The following is a 20,633-nucleotide window of genomic DNA, read 5'->3' on the forward strand; positions in this document are numbered from 1 at the left end:
CATCAAGTACATCAAGGACCTTCTCCAACCCCTCACACGGAGGGGCCTTCATTTGTTCACATCCCCACATTTCATCACTACAGCCACCATCGAGTGATTGATCTGTTACACAGAGGAGGAAACAGGTATCCGGATAGGAACAGTCCGTCACTCAGTCCCAGTTCTAAAGCAGCACTCAGGCTGGAAGCAGGCAACTGTCACACTTAGGCCAGGGCTCCTTTCCCTCTACAGGCTGCCTCCTGTCGCAGCCTCCTTTCTGTGCTTTATCCCTGGGTGCATGCTGCCTCCTGCACGAAGGCCCTCGTCCATCAAGGAGGAGGCAGAGAGTCGGAATACTGTGACCTCTACCCTACGCGTTTGTTTCCCCTCTGTCCTCACCCTCAGCCCGTCCTAGTCCTACCACAGCCCCTAATGGGCCATGAAAACCAAACAGCTGCTAAAAACATTCCATAGTGAGCAGCTCCCTGGGGGCTCAGTGGGTTAAGGATCTGCTGTTGTCACTGCTGTGGCACGGGTTCAGTTCCGGGCCCAGGAAGACCATAGTCTGCAAGCACAGCCTACAAATCCCCAAAACATGCCTAGTGAGGTGTGAAGACTCGGGGACCATGGAGCTGCCCAGTGCAATCGGGGTCCGTGGCCCCCTTACCTGGGCTGAACTTGCGGGCGAGGCGCTCTGCCAGCCTGTGTCCCTCAGTCAGCTGCTCTCGCAAGCCCTGCCCCTGGTCCTTGTCAAGGTCTTTGTGGGTGAGGAGGTCGGTGAGGTGCTGAACGAGCAGGACACAGTCATCCCTCCCTTCCTTCACCTTCTGCCGTAACTGGGTCAGCTCTCTTGCCTGAGCGTGAATCAGGACATCCAATTCCCTGAGGGGGCACACAGGTACAATCTGAAATCCCAGAGACATGGACCACACACTCTTAGGGCGTTTGATGCTCCCTGGCATCCCCAAGGAGCTCTCGATGCAGAGGTCTGACACCTAGGGGGTGACCTTTCTGGGGCAGAGAGAAAGGGGAACGGACAACAACGGCGGCCTCTGGAACAGCCAGAGCTCCCCTGAGAGTCCTTGACATCCCATTCCTCGTGTTCTTCTGGGAACAACCCCAGTGTCCTCCTACACCTGCTTCATGGAGAGGGCGCTTCAGGTCCTCCCTCAGCCATGCCCGTTTCCACATGAAAATACACATCAGGCACTGACACAAAGCCAGACACCTGCTGTGGACAGTCCGGCTGGTGTGAATTTGAAAGACCAAGGGAATGACAGGGTCCAGGATGGAGGCCAAGCTCGAGTCAGTCAGGAGGGGATTGTGAGGGAAGGGAAAGGAGGTTGGGATCACAAAACACTGCAAATGTACAAAATGCCCCTGAGCTCTTCGTTTGATTTGAATTAAGTGAATTTCATGTGCTGTGATTTCAAATCAATAATTTGTTTAAATAGCAGAGTTGGGAGTTTCCCGATAGCCTGTGGTTAAGCCTCCGGAATTGTCACCTTTGTGGCTCAAATTTCTGCTGCTGTGCTGGGATTACTTTCCTTCTGTTAAAAATAACAATGTTGGATGTGTAGTCGTTTTACAATATTGTGTGAGCGTGTGCTGAACAGCGATGTCACTCACTTATACATATATAGATTCCTTTCCATATTCTTTGCAGATGCTGTGCTATACAGTAGGATCCTGGAGTATATCCACTTTCATATATTTAATTTTAAAACACTTTTAAAGTAAAGTATAGTTGATTTGCATGTGGTGCTGGTTTGATTCTTGGGATGGGAACTTCCCTATGCCTTGAGCAGGACCAAAAAACAAAATTTTTTAAAAAAGCATGCAGAGTTCCCGTCGTGGTTCAGTGATTATCGAACCCGATGAGCATGCATGTGGATTCAGGTTCGATCCCTGGCCTTGCTCTGGGTTAAGGATCTGGCGTTGCCGTGAACTGTGGTCTGATTCACCCCCTAGCCTGGGAACCTCCATATTCCACAGGTGTAGCCCTAATAGACAAAAAAAAAAAAAAAAAAAAAAAAAAAAAAAAAAACCACACACACACACAAAAAAAAACACGTGGCAAATGAGGCTTTGAATAACAACTGGAGTTTCCTGATAACCTGTGGTTAAGTATCCAGCATTGTCACTTTTGTGGCTCATGTCTCTGTGGCTGTGCTCAGGTTATTTTTCTTGAAAAAAAGAAAAACGATGGATTACAGTTGTTTTACAATGCTGTTTAAATGTGTCCTAACAGCAATGTCATTCAGTTATACATATATAGATTCCTTTTCACAGTCATTGTATACGCTGTGCTATACGGCAGGATCCTGGGGTATTTCCACTTTCATATATTTTATTTGAAAACATTTTTAAAGTAAAGTATAGTTGATTCACATGTGGTGCTGCTTTGATCCCTGGGATGGGAACTTCCCTATGCCTCAAGCATCACCAAAAGATGAAAAATTAAAAACAAAAAAAGGCATAGGGAGTGACCGACATGGCTCAGTCGTTAACGAACTGAGCATACATGAGGATGTGGGTTCGATCCTTGGCCTCGATCAGCTGGGTAAGGATCTGGCATTTCCCTGAGCCGTGGTGTAGGTTGCAGATGTGGCTCAGATCCAGGGTTGCTATGGCTCTGGGGTAGGCTGGCGGCTACAGCTCTGATTCAACCCCCCTAGCCTAGGAACCTCCAGATGCCACAGGCATGCCCCTAAACGTAAAAAAAAAAAAAAAAAAACCAAAAAAAACCCACCATGTTAAATGAGGCTCTGAATAACAACTGTACTGCATACTTCACCAGTGGCTGTTCTCTGATTATGTCATGAGCATCTGTGCCCGGGTGCCTGCCATGAGCATCTCTGTCCTCTCCTGGCCCAGTGTCGATCCTGGCCCCACTTCCACCGGCCTCCCAGCACAGAACCCTCCTTACCGGAACTTCTCGGCCAGCGCTGGATCCTCTGCCAGCTTCACCAACTTAAACTCTAGCTTCTCCCCCAGCACGGATTCAATGATGTCTCTGTCCCCCTCACACTCTGCAAAAACAGAGACGCTGCCTCAGGGGGAGGCTGGACACGTGGCTGTGGTCACTGCCTTCTAGGGAGGAGGCGGAGTCCATCCCAAGGGCAGGTGTAAGCCCGTTTCCAGGCTCTACACAGGGATTTCCACATCTGATTCCTCGGGCTCCCAACTGCACGGCCTTCCAGTCCTCCCCATTTTAGAGCTGAGGAAAGACAAGCTCCAAGGCACAGAAAGGAACGAGACAAGATTAACTGCTGTTTGGCAAGGTCAGAATTCACACACCCCCAGACTGACCCTCAATCAAGGGCCACGTTCCCAGGACTTGTTCCCTCTGAGGTGAGACACAGAGCAGGGGCCTGAGGGGATGGTTCCCTGGTGCCTCAGTTCTCCCACCCTCTGCCAACTGAGGGAGAAAGAGCCACCTCTGCCTGCCCTGGATTGTGGTCAGAATGAACTTCATTTTGACAAAGGGAGAGAAGATCAAGTCTGGAGAGTGTTTCCTTTCCTAGAAGGAAGCCAGTGACCACTCATCGCTTGGTTGCCCCCGACCCCTAGGACGTACGGTATTTCTGCAGCTGGTTGGCCAGGGAGTAGGCAGCAGCTTTGGATACAAGGAATTTCTCCCTGAGGTCTCGGAAGTCCTGCTTGCTCTGGGCCAGCTGCCGCTGAAGCTCCTGGTTCTCTCGCATGAGTTTGTGTTGTGCCCTCAAGTCTGATGAAGGGCCAAGAGACACTGCCATGGTGACACGTGGCAGGAGAGCCAGGGCCTGGGGAGAAGACACAACACAGGGTGGATTAAAGCACGTGGAATCCCATAGGCTGAAGCGGGACTGAGGGATGAGGAAAACTAGAATTCTTAACTTACTGTTGGGCACACCCGAATCAACACCCCACAACACTGGAGGATCTGTATCCACAGAAACCAAGTTCAAGATGCTAGAGCTCAGAGCCCAAGGCCCTGCCTGTAGCTCAGACGGGGACTGGCGTGAGGAAGGGGGACCCACGGTGCCAGGGAACTGTCTGGAGTTGCCACAACAGAACTGGAAGGTGGGGGGAGGGTTGATGGAATCTTGGGGGCCCCTGGATTCAGGGGCCTAGGCCATGCTGATACACAAGGCTGCCTGGTGCCTTGGGAAGGTCACCAGCCATGGGGACACCCTCAGCAGCCACACTTCATAGGTGTCTGCACTTGTGCTAATACCACTGCGCTAGCTCCCTCCCTCCAAAACACATCTGCGCGGAGCCCTCATCTTCACTCTCCTCTGTTTACCAAAAAGTCAAGACACAAGTAGTTTCCCAACATGTCCTATTGTCTTAAGGGCTGTCATGAAGGCACCCCACCTTCTCTGGAAATGTTAACACATTCCTAAATCTCTTCCACCAGTGAAAGACATCAAACGTTTAGACTGCCATGAAGTTCTTCTTTGGGCTTCCCCAATGTGATCTGTGACATAAAAGTATAGGACAAAAGCAGAGTATAATGCTAAGGGAAGGAGTAATTTAGAAAAAGTATTTGGTCCCGACTCAGTGCTCTTTGTGCTGCATCTCCGTGTTATGTCAGATTCTTCTCTTCACTGGGGCAGCCTGTTGGCTTCTGGAGAAACGTAACATCCCAAACTTCGAAGATCCCAGGCCAGGGATCAAACCTGTGGGTCAAGGCTGTTCTAAGCTCTACTGTACCTCCTCATTCCATTCCAGACAGGGAACACTGCAGGGGCTGGTCCTGGTCTAAACGTTGTCAAGGCTGCTTTCAGATGCAAACTAGCCAAGGTCAAGGTTTGGGGATGGCTGTTCAAAAGACTCTTGTTCCTCTCCTATTCCTTCAGTTATTAACATGACTTCTTTCTAGAAATGGTGGGTGGGGAATGTTTATTTGAGAGCATCTTATCTGTCCCCTGCCAACTGTATTCTGTCCACAACTACACAGTGGACAAAGGAGGGACAAAGTCAGGTATGTTCCTAGCACCAGGTATAGTTAAAGGGATCATATTTAATCCTATGAACTATCTGAATAATCAGAAGTTATTTTCCTTATGAAGAAAAACTCAAGAGGTTAAAAAACTCCCCCAGGCCACACATTTGGTGAGGAAAGCATTGTGCATTAGAAACCATTTCTCTTGGGCATTAAAACCCACCTTCTCCCATTACAGTCAACAGAATGACAGTACTTTTAATGGAGATGAGGTCTGTGATGGTTGTTCCAGGGTGATTTTCCCAAGAGGGCAGTCTGTCATTTAATGTGAGGTGAACTTTTAAATTTCCTTATCTTTTCTCTTAAGTATGCTCTGTAGTGTTTGTTCTGCTCAATCACTTTGGTTTTCTTCTCAAAGCATCCTTATTATTTACACGGTGAATATTTGTTACCCATTTGCTGCCATCTGGCACTCTTTTTGTCTTTGTCACCCCCCTTTCTTAATGCCATCCCTTCTGTACTGACATATAATTTACCAGAACAAAAACACACACAACTTATGAGCACAGCTCAGTACACTCAACATGCTGTATCCATTGTGGAATCACCACCCAGATCAAGAGACTGCACCTCCACCATTCCCAAACTGCTCCCGTGCTACTTGCCAGTCAATTCCCATCTTCCACAGACACACAGGGCCGGAATCCTCTCCCCACAGATGAGGTTTGTTTATTCTTGCATGTCACTGAATTGTAAAGATGCAGGAGGGGCCCTTTCTCTGTGTTCTTTCAACCAATGTCTGGTTTTGAGGTTCCATCTCAATTGGTTGCATCAGTCATTTGGTTTTATTCTTATGCTAAGAGACAGTCTGTTTTAGGAGCATAGCACAATTTGGTTATCCATTTTTCTGATGACAAAGACATATATTTTTGATGATTATGCATAAAAGAGGTATGAATATTGCTGAACAAATTATCATCTGGAGATAGGCGCTGTGTCTCCGAGGCACATGCACCTGAGAAGAGAAGTGCTTGGTGAAAGGGTAGAAACGGACACCATTTGCAGTGCGGTTGGGTCATGTTCCATTCCTACCCTGCCCCCCCAAGACAGGCCAGTTCCAGGCTCCCCCCATTCCGACAAACCTTCATTGCAGCCATTCTGAGATCTGCCGTGCTTTCCCATTTGGGTTTCCAAGAGCCGATGGGTCATTTTGGACATCTTCTACTCTAAAGTGCCTCTTCAAATCTTCTGCTAATTCAGAATTTACGGTGTCTACAATTTCTTGTGTGACATGTAAAAGCTCTTCATATATTTTGGAGAAATTCCTTGTCGGATGTATGCGTGGTAAGTAAAATAGACTGCTGGTCTATGGACTGCCTTGTCACCTTCAAAACGGTAAAGTAAGATAAGCTTAAAGATTTCGTGTTTTACATAGCTCAGCTGAATCATTTCTTTCGTCCATAGTGAACGCCTTCATTTTATGTGTAAGAAATGTCTGTCTATGCCTTAGTTGAGAAAATAGTTCCACTATTTCTGAAAAGCTTTGAAATTTCAGAGAAACATCTCTAATTACCCTTAGTGTGTGGAGAAAAGTGGCTTTTAATATTAACTTATTCTAAGTGAAGAGTCATTTGTTCTAGGATACTGTTTTTGAAAAATCCTTCATTACCTCAAAAAGGCAAAGATCAAAGAAGTGCACATGGGTGCGGGTCAATTTTCTATTCTCCAGTCTTGTCACACTGTTATTGGACCAATACTACAGCGTCTACATTGCTATGGTTTTTGCCGGCACACCTGTGGCACAGGGAAGTTTCTCGGCTAGGGGCCAAATGGGCTGCTGCAGGCCTACCCCACAGCCAGGGCAACCCTGGGTCCGAGCCCCATCTGCAACCTATGCTGCAGCTTATGGAAAGGCTGGTTCCTCAACCCACTGAGCTAGGTCATGGATCGAACCTACATCCTCCCAGAGAAGATGTCGAGTTCTTAACCCGCTGAGCCACAACGGGAACTCCTCATGGCTATAGGTTGAACATGACTTTGGAAATCTCCTAGAGTAAGGCCTCTAACTTAATGCTTCTCCACAGCTGTCTGGGCCAAACCAGGTACTGTGGTTTCCATATACATTTTACAAGCCCTTGGCAAACTATCCCTGGAATGCCTGGGGCAATATGATTGGAAATATTAGGAGTTTCAATCTTTGAATATGATATGTATGTTATATATATTTATTTAGGTCTTCTTAAATTTAATGGCCACACCCATGCCATAGGGCTGTTTGTGGGCCAGGGATTGACTTCAAGGTGCAGCTGTGCCAGTGCCAGATCCTTTAACCCACTGCAGCCAGGCTGGCATTGACCCTGAAGCTCCGCAGCAACCTGGCCGCTGCGGTCAGAGTCTTAACCCACTGGACCATGGCGGGACCTCCTATTTGGCTCTTTCATGTCCTCGGCAAGAGTTTTCAGGAGTCTTCAGTGCATATGTTCTTAAATGTTTAATGATTAAGGATGGGAATCTCCAGTGTGTTCTATTGAATTTCATTTGCTAAATATTCACTGCCGGTCTGGAGGAATACAATACACTATTACATGAATTCTTTTGAGGAATAATTCAGACACAACACACTGTATCACTTTAGAGTACACAATCAGGTGCACTTTGATAGCTGGTTACACTATGAAAACTACAGCTACCATCTGATACACGGTGTGTCCATGTCCTCACAACCTTTGGACCCCTTTGCTTTCCTTCACTCCCTCAACCCTCAGCCCCAGGCAACCACTGCCATGAGAGATGAATTTGCATCTTTAGCACCCTTATAAATGGAACTACGCATGGACTCTTTCCTGTCTGCATTCCTCCATGCAGCTTGATTCAGAGAATCTCCACCATCTTACAAGCAACAGCAGCGCTTGCACATTTTTTTGCTAAGCACTATTCCTTTATATCGATACTTTGTGTCAGTTCATACATTCACCAACTAATGGATGTCCCTGTAGTTTCCAGGGTTCAGTCCTTCTGAAGAAACTCCTCATGGCTACTCAAGTGCGGGTTGTTATGGGGACATACTCTGTAAACACCTAGGAATGGAAAGGCTGCTCACATGATGGGTGTGTGCTCAACTGTCATTCAGCTTTTCAAAGTGCCTGAATGACTACTCATTCCCCCAAGTGTAAGAAACGTCTGGTGGCTTTACCCCTTTACCACATGTGGTATTTTCAATCTCTTTAAATTTAACCATGGTAATGAATATATAATCGGAACTCACTGTAGTATTAATTTGTTTCTCTGATCACTGACACTGAGTTGATTATCTTTTTATGTTCTTGTGGCCCAATTATGTATCTTGTTCTGGAAGAGTTTCTACAAGTCTTTGACCAATTCTTGGACTGCGTGGCCTTACGAGAAAAAAACACTACAGACCATTACCTTCACAAATTAAAGAATGAAAGAAATGGAGAATAAATAAATGGAAAAGGTGCTGTAGATTAGAAACTCAGTAGGGCTCAATGTCAAGTCTCACTGTGATGGACACAACTACCGAATCCCAATCAAACTTCTAGTAGGTATTTGGGAAGACATTTACACACTAATTCTCAAATTTATATGGAAATTCAAATGTGCCTCATTTATCAAAGCAATTTACAAAAGAGGAATAAAGGTGGATGACTCACACTGCCTGGCTCCAAAATCAGGACATAAAGCTTTTACTGCATCTAAAGGGATTTTGTTGTCATTTTCTTATCAGTTTTAAGAGATACCAGAGAGTCTGCATTCAAGTCCTCAGTCAGGTATGTGATATTTGTTTCCCAAGGCTCTCTGCCTTTTAGACTGGACCCAAAACTCAGTATGACCATGGATTTCTTCTCTTTGGTTTGTGATGAACCAATTGATATTTAGGTCTCACATAGCATTGTATACAGTGGGCTGACTGTCCCTTCCTCTTTTACCTCTTGCCAGTTGGGTGTCCGAAAGGTGGTGTCATGTCATTCCCCACTTCCACTGACAGTCCTGGATGCCACTGCAGCAATCTGTCAAAACAGGTGTTTCGCATTGTTTTATCAAAATCATCAGAGCCCATGTTTAAGTCGGCATCACAGTCAGCATAGTAGTCTGACAGTCGAGTCTTCCGTTAGCTCAACAACGAAAATCAGAAAATGAGAAATAACTTCTTTATTAGTTTGACCTTTTCCCCAAAACACACCACTTCCATTTCAGGTGTGTGTGCTGATATGAAGACTCCTGACCTCCTCGAAGCAGTCACTACTCGTCTAATACAATAGAGCTTAGATACATACACAATGACGGCAAATCATGGGATAAATATTTATAGAGCGCGAGGTGCATAGTTTTGCTAAACATGTTTTCTCAGATGTGATGTCCCTCTGAGCCTACTCACGTGTGGCTTCAAAAGCCTCCACCATTTTTCTCCACCCCTTTGAGGCCATGGTCATAAAATCTCCTCTACCTCATCCTAGGTCACCTGCCATGGGATCTCCTTGATTCCATAGCCCTAGAGGAAGAGCCATGGTCCCAGCTTTTTTCATTAAAGGGCCTGCTGTTCCCATAAGAACAGGGGAAGCCAGTGGCTCTCTTTGTTCTTTGGAAGGTAGGGCCATCACTGGGGTCACCTGAAGAAGCTGTTGCCTTCACAAGTCACCAGATGATGCTAAACGCATTGAATGCTCTCACATTACATGACACTAAAGCCCACCCATGCATTCCGTTCCCTGAAAGGTCGCTTTCTGAGTGGGATCTTAAAATGTTTGAGATTCACTGTCCAACCACACAACTCCATCTGTCCTAGTCCAACCCTCTGCTTATTCTTTGGAATGTGCTACACTCTACCCAGAATCTATGAAATGAACACAGGGAGGGAGCCCACATGAACAACTGTGACACTCACCTAGGACACTTGGCACCTGGGACACTTCCTGAGGGAGGGTCTCTAGAGGCCTGTGACCTGATGCTTCAGGAAGCAAAAGCCAGGCACTGTCACTGCTCCTGTTTGTACCTCTCCTTTCACCAGGAGGAGCCTGGTGGTTTCTGCCATTGATGTTCTCGCCTACAGACACCCAGGCTGAGCTGGGAAATGCCATCTTCACACTCTTTTCAGGAAGGATTCCCACCCTCCCCTTCCATCCCCCGCAAGGGAATCAGTACAACACATCTCGCAGAAGGGCGCACTGAATGCTTTCATGGAGCTCAATAGGGAGAGAATCTGCACGTGTGGAAAGTATTTAACTTCTCAGAGAGAAAACCAAAAATCACCAGTCATCATGACAGGTATGACCCTAGAAGACATACTAAACTTGCCTCATTATTTCTCCACTTCCCCAAGACATAGTCGGAGTTACAGATCTTTGCGGTTTTCTCTGGAGACCTGGGCAGTGTGGACTGCTTTAAGGCAACATGGAGTCCGGGTGTCATCTGCACCCTGAGAGCCTCGAATCTGGCTGGAATCAGGGCCATGGAGCCAGGAAAGGCCATGCAGCTGTTGGGAAAAAAGAGAAGGGAACCAGGACCACCCACCAGGTCATGCCTTGCCCAAACGGACCACTTGCTCCGTTGACCCCAACACCAATACACCGCTCATGAGTTCACTGCTACCAGACAGAGAACGCCACAAACACGGGGATAACCCTTTATCCACCTCTGTGTCCAAGAATCCTCACACCAGGTCAAGCACTGAGGACCTTCTCAGCAACATCCTGTCACTGATTGAATAAGACGGGTCTCAAGTCTCTGCTCACCTCAACTCCATTCCAACGGTCCTGACAGGGAGGCTCTGCTTTCTCCCAGGATGTAGCACGTCGCCCTCCGTAAAGAAGAGGCTGCCCTACACGCACCTTATGCCATCACCTTCACCTCGGGTGACTCTCAGGCAGACACACCTGTCCTCGGGGATTCCTCTCCTGGTTTCACTACCATCAGGAACAGATGGCCTCAGTCTAGCCTCCCATCCTCTGGGCTGCAGCAACGACCCAAGTCAGGGGAGCAGCAGGCACATTTTGGTGCAACTATGCACACTTGTGCCTTCCTCTCACTGCGGTGATCTCCCCAGGAGAAGCTTACTGAGAGCTGAGCTCCGAGGTGTTAACACAGCAGAAGGCACATTAAGCGCTCAGCATGTCTTGAAGAGAGCTGTGTGTAAAGCCTTCCAAACTAAAGGCACAAAAGGATGATTATCTCTGCTTCAGATGCAAGGGACCCCCTCACCCTGGCCCCTTCTGGCCATGGGGCAGACCTGTCTGAGCTGCCAAGGAACATCTCTAATTCTTCTCCAAACCTCATTTCTCTCTTAGCACACACTTCCGTAGAGGACGGCCACTGAGGGCAACCCCAAGGTTGCAGCTGAGGGCTCTAGGGCACAGCCTCCTGCTGCCTCCTCCTCCTCATGGAACTGGTGCTTCCCAGCAGAATAAACCAACCCTGATCCATCCTGAGCATTCCTGGGCAGCTGCACATGTTCACATGGAGACAGTGACTCTCCCAGCCTTCCCTGCTCAGCTCAGGCTGCACACGGAAACCTGGATGATGCTGCGTGCATCCCTCAGTTGCCTTGACTTTTTGAACTATCTGGTCCTCAGTCTCACCTCTCTTGCACAGCACCTCCTCTGCCATTACTTGTGTTCTTCTCATCCTCAAAACCTGTTGATTTTCTTTCTTCCATCTCCTCCTGCAGGTCTGTGAGTTCAGTGTGTGGACTCAGTTCAGGCTCCTGCAGGAAAAACACAGACAAGGGACCAAAGTCAAGACTTGCCTGCAGTTCCCAGGGCACATGCAACATGCATCTCTGACCCACAGGCATGCAGGGAAAGAAAAAATAAAAAAACAAAAAACTCAGCAGGAGAGGAATTTCGAGTATTGGAAGGACTTTATCTTCCTGATGAAGACACTGTGGTTCATGGAGATAGGGAGATTCTCCCAGGTTCCCACACCACTTGGGGCAGCAGAGCCACCAGAGCCTGCCACAAGCTCTTCTGTCCAAAAGCACCGGGATCCCACAGCTGAATGTCAGGGAACACTGGATCGAAAATACAATTGTTCTCTCCTTAAGAACAAAACAAAACAAAAAAAACACCTGAAAGATGCTTCCTGAAAGAACACTGTATCACTGTTCAACTGTCCCATGTTTATACTCAGGCACTTGTCAGTCCAGGCTGGGACCAGGGAACACAAATGCATTAAGCACATCACAATCATATTTCAATATATATTATCTGTCAATATGCACCTTCCGTGCTAGAGATCATCTTTCTGACAGCAGGCACTCTCCCGGCCTGGTTCACCCCACCTCTCCTCCCCAGTGCCTCCTCAAGTGCCGGCCAGATCCAACATTTACTGCCCAGCAGATAAACACCAGGTACCAGGGCTACCTTTTATCCATGTCTTCTCGTCCCGTCACATTTCCAATCAGATCTTATCCTAGTCGGTGCTAAACAGCGAAAGCACAGTCCTAGGAAAAGCAGTCCACCATGCAAATATCTGCTCCATCATGCACCAAAGTTACATGACATGAAGATTTCATCACCCTCTGGGGCACAGTGATCTCATGGATAACAAACACGGAGGACCGTATAATGTGAAACAGACAAGGCCATATTGACCTGGGATGAGGAACCGTGCTGTCAGGCAGCCCACAGGCTCTAAGCCCTGGGCTCTATGCTCAGCTCAAGAACGGCAACATCACAGTCGCTATGCAGCATGTTAAACACCTCAGGGCATAAGGCCCAAGCAACTGCATTCGCATGATGGGAAAAGCTCCACCATTCCAGGAACAGCCTCAGCTTAAGTAAAGCCAGTCCCTTGTCCAGGTGCTCTCTCAAGGGGAAATGTCACCTTGTCCAGGATGGGTGCTCAGCCCTGCCCAGCCCTTCTCTCTTCAACCACAGAAATGGGTAGGGTCCTGCAGCCTGCACACCTGTGCAGCACTGGCCAGTGGGCCTTGATGTGGCCTCAGGAGGGCAGCATCCCTGGGGACCTGTCCTCAGGCTCCTCCAGCTCTCAGCTCAACTCCAAACCCACAGGTAAAGCACAAAGCCCTGAAGGGTCAGCCTGTTCACTGAAATCTCAGGTAGGATCCACCCTTTGCCTACCTGGCTGGCGTTTTTCATTTCTTTTCTAGTCCCTGGCTCGTGCGCAGAGGATAAAATGAAAGGGCCGCATCAATGATCAGTCCTTTCGAAGTGCATCCTTCATGCTCCCTGCCCAGGCCTTTGGTGCAGAGTGGGAGGTGTGAGAAAGTCAGGGGCCACCTCTGTGCTCTCACTTTCACGGCCTCTCTCTCCCCACATCCTGATCCCCTCACTGCTCCCTCTCAGACCTTCCAGAATGCCAGGCACCGGCCTTCACAGAACATTCCTCCATCAGTCAGGAGTTGTGACAGAAAGGGGGGCTGTTTCTACACACCTCCCCACCCACAAATAAATCCCAGTTCACACTCCCCCTCTCCCTCCTAGCTCTCCCAGCTCTCCTAGTCAGGTCATCTTCCCACCTGGAGCGGGGTGACTCTACAGGTAACGCTGGGATGCGGCTCAGGTCCAACAGGAAGAGAACTGTGATTTTCAGGACAAGGCTGCATCCAGAGCAAAGTGAGGCATCGCTGTGGTCTGTCGTTAGCACCCCTTCCCCTGCTCTCGACTGCACTGCTTTTCTTTCTCTGGGGGTGTTTTCTCCAACTCTCTGATGGGCTTTCAGATGCCGGGAGCAGTGCCTTACTGCCAAGATCAGGCCATCACGGGGAGATGTTATTATTCAAACACAGATGCAGTCATTTGTGTCAGTGAGGGTTGGGATGGAGAAGCACTGGCATTTCCTAATCACAGGTTCGTTGCCACGATGAAGGCAGAAGAGCCGAGACAAGCCATTTTAGTGATGTTTGCGAATGACGAGGACATCGAACAGGCTGTGACTCCCTGGGAGATGGCAAATTCACTTGGGTTACCTGCTTCAAGGACCCAAGATGGCAAATAGTCACAACTTCAGCAACCCAAGGCACTGGCCTTTAGGAGGCAATGGAATGGTTAGTGGAAACACTAAAGATCAGACAGAAATGCAGTCACTTCTGCTCCTCTCAAACAAGACCACGTCACATGTCCCACCAGAAAGAGTTAAGGGGGCTTTGCGCCTGCCGTTTCACTTATTAATCACCTTTTAAATTTGTATCTATTTGTTTTAGCTTTTTAGGGCTGCACCTGCGGCACGTGGACGTTCCCAGGCTGGGAATCAAATAGGAGCTACAGCTGCCGGCCTACTCACAGCTCCCACAGCATGGGAGACATGCTGCCTATGCGACCGACACCACAGCTCAGAGCAACGCCAGGTACTTATCCCCCTGAGTGAGGCCAGGGATCGAACCTCATCCTCATTGATACTAGTCGGGTTCGTTAACCACTGAGCCATGAAGAGAACTCTGGTTCCTGCCATTTTCAACGTGATTTGAGGAGTTCCCTGCTGGCTCAGTGACTTAAGGATCCAGCGAGGTCCCTGGCTCAGGTGACTGAAGTGCTAAAGGTTCAATCCCTGGCCCTGGAACCCCGCAGGCCGTGGGGGCAGGAAACAAAGGTGCTTTGAGGGGAGCAGTCATTAACCACATAGGATGAGCTGACATAACCGGACTAGCCTTTACCTTAGGTCTTCTCTCGAAGGGTGAAGGAAGGGCTTGTCTCTTGCTAAAGAACATCCATTCAAGGGGCACTAAGAGGAAAGGTAGGATCCTAGGGTCAGGCCTTCCCTACCACACTCACTGAGCTGCCCGGGATCTTGTGAACCAGATGTTCCGGTCCCTGGGCAGAGGTTCCCGACTTTTGGTCACACATCCCGGGGGTTGGCCTAAGCCCAGTGCTGCCGAGCTTGGCCGTGGAGGCTGAGCTCCTCAGGCACAGCCATCTTATTCTCTCTCCTCTAAACAGGACCTGACCAGAGATGAAGGTTTTCCCGCATCTTAGTTCATGGGGGAAAATAATCCATCATCGTCTCACACGGGGGCAGCCCCATCCTTCCCTGGCCTGTTGGGTGTGTGACTGGCAGGGATGGGTGAGGGGCTGGAGAGGAGCAGGGACAAGGAGACCTAGAAACAATAAAAGGCTGGTTGGAAGACAGAGGAGGTGGGGGAGGGGGAGGGAGAGGGGGAAGCAGACAAAGGAGGATGACCAGAGCTTGAATGTCACCCTCATCAGCTCTCTGGGCCCAGAAGGGCCTCGGCTCTCTCTTCAACTTCCCCTGACCTCAGGCTGGACACACACACACACACACACATCACACAACACACACACACACACCCAGGCTCCATCTCCTCCTCCAGCCTCCTCTATTCCCACAAGAGCAGCCTCTCATCTTCCCCCACCCCCTCCCATACCTTGACTCTGGGGAGTCTTTCCTTTGTCCCTACAGCTAGGCACACACTCCCCTCTAGAATCCAAACCCTTCTCTGTGCTTCTGGGGAGTCCAAGGCACAGAACTCTCCCAGGAGAGGTGGAACCACAGGCCCCGGGGGGCCGGGGGTGTCATAGGGTCACTGCAGAATCTGAATCCAGTGGTCCCAGTTCACAGTAGGCTGATTTTTGTGAAGATGTCAAACGTGCTCAAAAGAAAGTAAGCAGAACCTTGGTGCAGGTCATTCTTGCATGTCGCACATCATCCTATGGAATCCTCAGCCCCATGATCACTCCCCACTCCAAAGTCACAGAGGAGTCTTAACGAGGGCAAAGCAGGGCTGTAGGGAAGAAGTAGAGGAAATGAACGAAACCTGGGCCCATCCCAGAAAGGCCCAGGTAGATAAGCTACTTAATGCCACTGGCTTAGCGATCCACTGTATTAGTCAGCTCAGGCTGCCATTAAAAAAGAAAAAGAAAGAAATACCATAGACTGGGTGACTTTGGCAGAAATGTGCTTTCTCCGCGTTCTGGAGGCTGGAAGTCCAAGATCAAGGTTGGCGGGTCCCCTAACTCACTTCCTGGTGACAGCTCCCTTCCTGGCTTGCACATGGCCATCGCCTCATGTGTCCTGACATGGCCGCTTCTCCTGGCTTGAGCTGGGCTAGGGCAGGAGCCCAAGCCCTCCGGTGCCTCGGCTCATAAGGACACTAACCCTATCAGATCGGGGCCTCAAGCCTGTGATGTACCTTAGTCTCCGGGACTCCCTCAAAGGCCCCATCTCCAACGACAGCCCCACTGGGAATGAGGGTCCAAGATAGGAGCTGGGGGTGGGGGGTCGGATACACACACTCAGCTCACAACACCCTCCCCAGCTCCTCGCCCCCTCCCCCGAGGAAGGTCTTGGCAGCTCAGAGCTCTGGTGCCTGGGACCTTCCCAGGCCCTGGGGCCTCAGATGCCTCTCCCCACAGACTTGTCGCCTCCTCTCGCCCCGACTCAAATGCCCCAGCACGGGCACAGCTGTGGACTGGCAGGGCCTCACAAGCAGTGCAGGGAGAGGCTTTCCCCTGGCTGGCTTTCAGCAGGGAGGGGCTGGTGCCGACCCACAGGCTTGCAGAGGTGTGTCCACTCAGGAGAGTGGCTGTGCTAGCAGAAGAAGGCTTGCCCACAGACGTCCACGGCCGAATCCCTGGAACGCGAGACTATGTCATGTGACGTGGCCCAAGAGACGTTGCAGGTGCCATGAAATTAAGGACCTTGAGATGGGGAGATGGTCCTGGAGGGCCCAAAGGAATCCCAAGGGTCCAGACACTGAGGTGAAAGAGGGAGGAAGGAGAGTCGCTGTCAGAACAACCTGATGTGAGAATCACTTGATCAGCCATGACGGCCTGTGAGGATGGGAGGGGGCTGTGAGCCAAGAGCCTGGGCATCTTCCAGACACTGGAAAAGGCAAAGCAACAGTGTCTGCCCTGCAGCCCTCACAAGCAACCTCAACCCTGCTGGCACACTGACTTTACCTCAGTGAGCTGCATCTTGCATTTCTCATCGCCAGAACCCTGAGATGATAAATGTGTGTTGTTTTAAGCCACTAAGCACATGGCACAGTAACCACAGGACACTCCTACAGTGGTCGCTGGTGGATAGAGAGGATTTAAACCCTGTTCTGGTGGCTATTTGTTACCATGGCTTTAGAACAGCTACTCTATCCCCAGAAAGGAGAACTTTCAAACCTTTCCATCCTCAGTGGACAGGACTTCAGTAACGCTGGATGACAGAACATCATGCTGGGCTCAGGGATAAACCTCTAGCACACTCCGAGGTTGGGGTGTGGACGTGTGTTTGGGTGTTCGTTTGGGACAGGGCTGGGGGAGGGCTTGGGCACTGGAGTTACGGCGTTCTCCACAAGGCTGGCTGCACGGTGCTGGGCACAGCCTGGTCTTCGGTCATCGCCAGGCCGTCTAGCATCTGAACCCCCTTCCCATGTGTGAGGAGCTTCCCACACTCTGGGTCACATACTTGCTTTCTTGGTTTTCCTCGGGACTCAGATGTGGGTCTAGTACCAAGGGCTGGCCAGTCCCCAGCAGTCACAAGGGCTCCAGCTTTTGACGTGAGTTGAGAGACTCAAGGAGGAGGCCCTGGGCACATTCACCTCTAGAGCCCTAGTTTAAGACTGACCAGGTGCAGCAGAAGTCACTGGAGCCACTGGCGGTGTGTCGCCTGTGCAGGGCCGGTAGTGTCACCTGTGCAAAGTGACAGGGGTTGCCACTCAGCAGGGGACAGTGGTGTCCTTCCCAGGTAGTGCTACAGTGTGGCTCCGTCTGTGTGCTCCCTCTGATTGGCCTTTCTTATTCCTGTCTGTACAGCCTGGTTCTCACATTTCCTGGAGATTCTCTGAGCTCTTACTATCCCATGATACTAAGAATATTTCCAATGACTGAGTAGATTTCCACATCTACTTCTGAAGGTTGCATAGAGGAAGGAGGAGGAAAGGGGGAGAAGAGAAGATGAAAGGGAGGTGCCCCCCTGGAAGTTAGCTGGGGGCCCTCCGTTCATCTGCTGTCAGCTCCATGCTTCCCCTCAAGAGTCAGCTTCCCCCTCAGCCCAGAGGCACCCCCAAGGATCAAGCTAGTCCACTCCTTGCTCTCTGGTCGGAAAACTCAAGCCCGCGGCCTTCTCCAGCCTCCCCCACCCCCTGACCTCAGCTCTCCCCCAGTCTGTGATAGAAAATGACACAAACAAACAAGCAATCCAAGTTCCCACTCTTCAAGGAAACATGTCACCTTGCCAGCCCTTCATCTAGGCAGCAGCTCTTTTTCAGAATCTTCATTTCTTGTATTCTGAATGGTGAGGAAAGAAAAACAGGGTCCCTGGGATACAATGATGAGAATGAAGTAGGAAGGACGTGCACAGAAAAGACACTGAGCAGCCCTTAGTGATGTGACCCTGAATCTCTATGTCTCTGCACCTGACACATACTTAGACTCTTGTTCCTATTTGTAGCCATTGCTTTACGTGTGTGTGTGTGTGTGTGTGTGTGTGTGTGTGTGTGTGTGTGTGTGTGTGTGTGTGTGTGTGTGTCTTTCTGTTTAGGGCCGCACCCGGTGGCATATGGAAGTTCCCAGGATAGGGGTCAAATGGGAGCTCCAGCTGCCGGGCCACACCACAGCCACAGCAACTGGGGATCCGAGCAGCGTCTGTGACCTACGCCACCACTCACCGCAACGCCGGATCCTTAACCCACTGAGCGAGGCCAGGGATCCAACTGGCGTCCTCATGGGTACTGGTCGTGTTCTTTACCGCTGAGCCACGACGGGAACTCCGACGACTTCTTTATTCCTTAAGAAAGTTTTGGATCAGCGTAAAAACTCAATTCCAGAATTCCCTCCCTGGGCGCTTCACCCAAGAATACAGATAAGGAAGGACTCTAGGCGGCTGGCAAAAATCCGCCTTCACCGCAGAGTTAAGATCCGAGTTCCTTTGCCGCTGGTCGAAGGGCTCGGCCAGGTGGGCGGGATCGTGACGTCACTCCCCTATTGGGCCGCCGCCCCGCCCCTCTGCGGTCGGGCCGGGAGGGGCGGCGAGGGGAGGGCCCAGGGGCGGGGCTTGGAGGACAGGCGCCGTCTCAGAGGTCGGACGTGGGGGCGTGGGGGTTGGCTTATGTAAATCGGCGGCAGAGTCGGGTAACTTCCCGCCAGCCGCTTCCCCGGGTGTGGAATCCTCCGCAGATGTTGCTCCTTTTTCATTTAGAAGCGGTGTCTGTGGGGTGCTGAGAGGCACGGAAAAGGAGGGGCTGCGGAGGGTGGTGGAGGGGGTCGGGAGGGACGGGGAGCAAAGTGAGCGTGTGTGTACAGTGCAAGGCTCCGGCGGCCGCGCGGGGGCGGGGGGAGAGGCGCTCATACTTACCTGGCAGGGGAATCACCATGATCAGGAAGGTGGTTTTCCCAGGGCGAGGTTCACCCATTGCACTGCGGGTGTGCTGACCTCTGCGATTTCCCCAAATGCGGGAAACTCGACTGCGTAATTTGTGGTAGTGGGGGACTGCGTTCGCGCTCTCCCCTGGCGTTTCTGCGTTTAAATGGCAGAGTAGTCTTTTGCGCCGAGTGTGCGCTGTAGTGAGTAGCGAGCCCCGTTAGCGAGCAAAGATCCTTTTCCCAAGTGTGCTTTTTCGTTTTGTTTGTGGGCAGGCCTGCTGGGCCGCCTGATTTCTGAGACAAGGGGCCGGGGCCATGGGCCCAGCTAGTTAGCAAGCCCGAGAGCACTGTCCATTCTTCGCAGCGATGAACGTACTCCTCGCCCTAGACCAAGCACTGCCCTGGACCACTTAGCACATCATACAAGCAAGGCCCAACAGGATCAAACTGTTTGCAAAGAACTCAAATGCATCCCTGAACCGGAAGCCCGACGTGTACCACAACACAAAACTCTCCGGCCTCCAACAAGGTAAAGTTCAGTGTCTGGCACTCCATCAAGAGATCGCCGAGTATCCAAAGAGGCAGCAGAAAGGACCCGTCATGAGGAGACGAATCCAGCATTTGCAAGTGACCCAGAGCTCACACAGATGTTCGGATCACCAGAGAAGAAGATGAAAACATTGATTCCAACGGTGTTCATTCTATCAGTTCAAACAGTTATTCAGACACATGGGAAAGAGCAAACCAACCAACCAACAACAACAACAAAAAACCCAACAACAAATAAAAAGACCCAGTCAAACTTGAAGGCAGGAAAACCACAATGTCTGGGAGGAAAGGTACTGCAAGGGATCAAGGGTGTGCAATTAGAACGCACAGAGGAAAACATTTTGACAGGAACTGTATTGACTCTGCACATCCCACTTTGAGTAGTACTACTGGCCTCTCAACTGCACTGAATCTTCCAGTCCCTGAAGCCTGTCTTTCCATTTCCTCGGGTCTTCTTTCATCTCTTGCAGCAGCAGTTTTCAAAACTATTTCGCAGGTATTTCATTCGTTGGGGTGCTAATGTAAATTGAATTTTTTTTTAACTGTTTTCTTTCAGATTGTTCACTGGTGATGTATAGAAACACACCTGATTTTTGCCTGTCGTGTGCCCTGCCACTATACACAGTTCGTTTGCTGACTCTGGTAGTTTCCTTGTGCGTGGGTTATTGGGGGTTTTTTTCTTCGTATGGGAGCACGCCATCCGCAAAGGGGAAGACCGACAGGAGATTCCCTCCTTTGGGTCTCTGTAGCCCCCCTGCGTCTTGGATCAGCACCCACAGCCTAGGCCGGGGAAATGGAAATCAGAGGGAGCCCTCTTTCTTTGCAAGCCAAGTTCCAGCTGGCAGGAACCAGGCGACCCCTCAGGGCCCTGCAGATCAGTGCTCAGGGCC

General features: G+C 50.2%; 1 protein-coding gene across 9 annotated transcripts in view; it reads right to left on the minus strand.

Annotated features, from left to right (window-relative positions):
* LOC100519022 (neuroblastoma breakpoint family member 6-like) overlaps positions 1-19,073 on the minus strand; it is a 32,023-nt gene extending 12,950 nt beyond the window's left edge. For 3 of the 9 annotated variants that reach the window (XM_021090702.1, XM_021090703.1, XM_021090696.1), the window contains exons 1-8: positions 18,501-19,073; positions 11,503-11,627; positions 8,857-8,937; positions 8,175-8,304; positions 5,133-5,924; positions 3,560-3,764; positions 2,909-3,011; positions 647-861 (exon numbers count right to left, since the gene is read on the minus strand). In XM_021090702.1, the coding sequence (XP_020946361.1) occupies positions 647-861; positions 2,909-3,011; positions 3,560-3,737 (496 nt within the window). In that variant the 5' untranslated portion in view covers positions 3,738-3,764; positions 5,133-5,924; positions 8,175-8,304; ... (1 more) ...; positions 11,503-11,627; positions 18,501-19,073. Of the gene's footprint in view, positions 1-646; positions 862-2,908; positions 3,012-3,559; positions 3,765-5,132; positions 5,925-6,051; positions 6,295-8,174; positions 8,305-8,856; positions 8,938-11,502; positions 11,628-12,285; positions 12,339-13,403; positions 18,351-18,500 lie in introns of those variants that run through there. The other 6 variants (XM_021090700.1, XM_021090697.1, XM_021090698.1 and 3 more) reach the window with 6 other exon arrangements.

This window comes from Sus scrofa, chromosome 4, assembly GCF_000003025.6.
Source record: "Sus scrofa isolate TJ Tabasco breed Duroc chromosome 4, Sscrofa11.1, whole genome shotgun sequence".
Taxonomy (NCBI): domain Eukaryota; kingdom Metazoa; phylum Chordata; class Mammalia; order Artiodactyla; family Suidae; genus Sus; species Sus scrofa.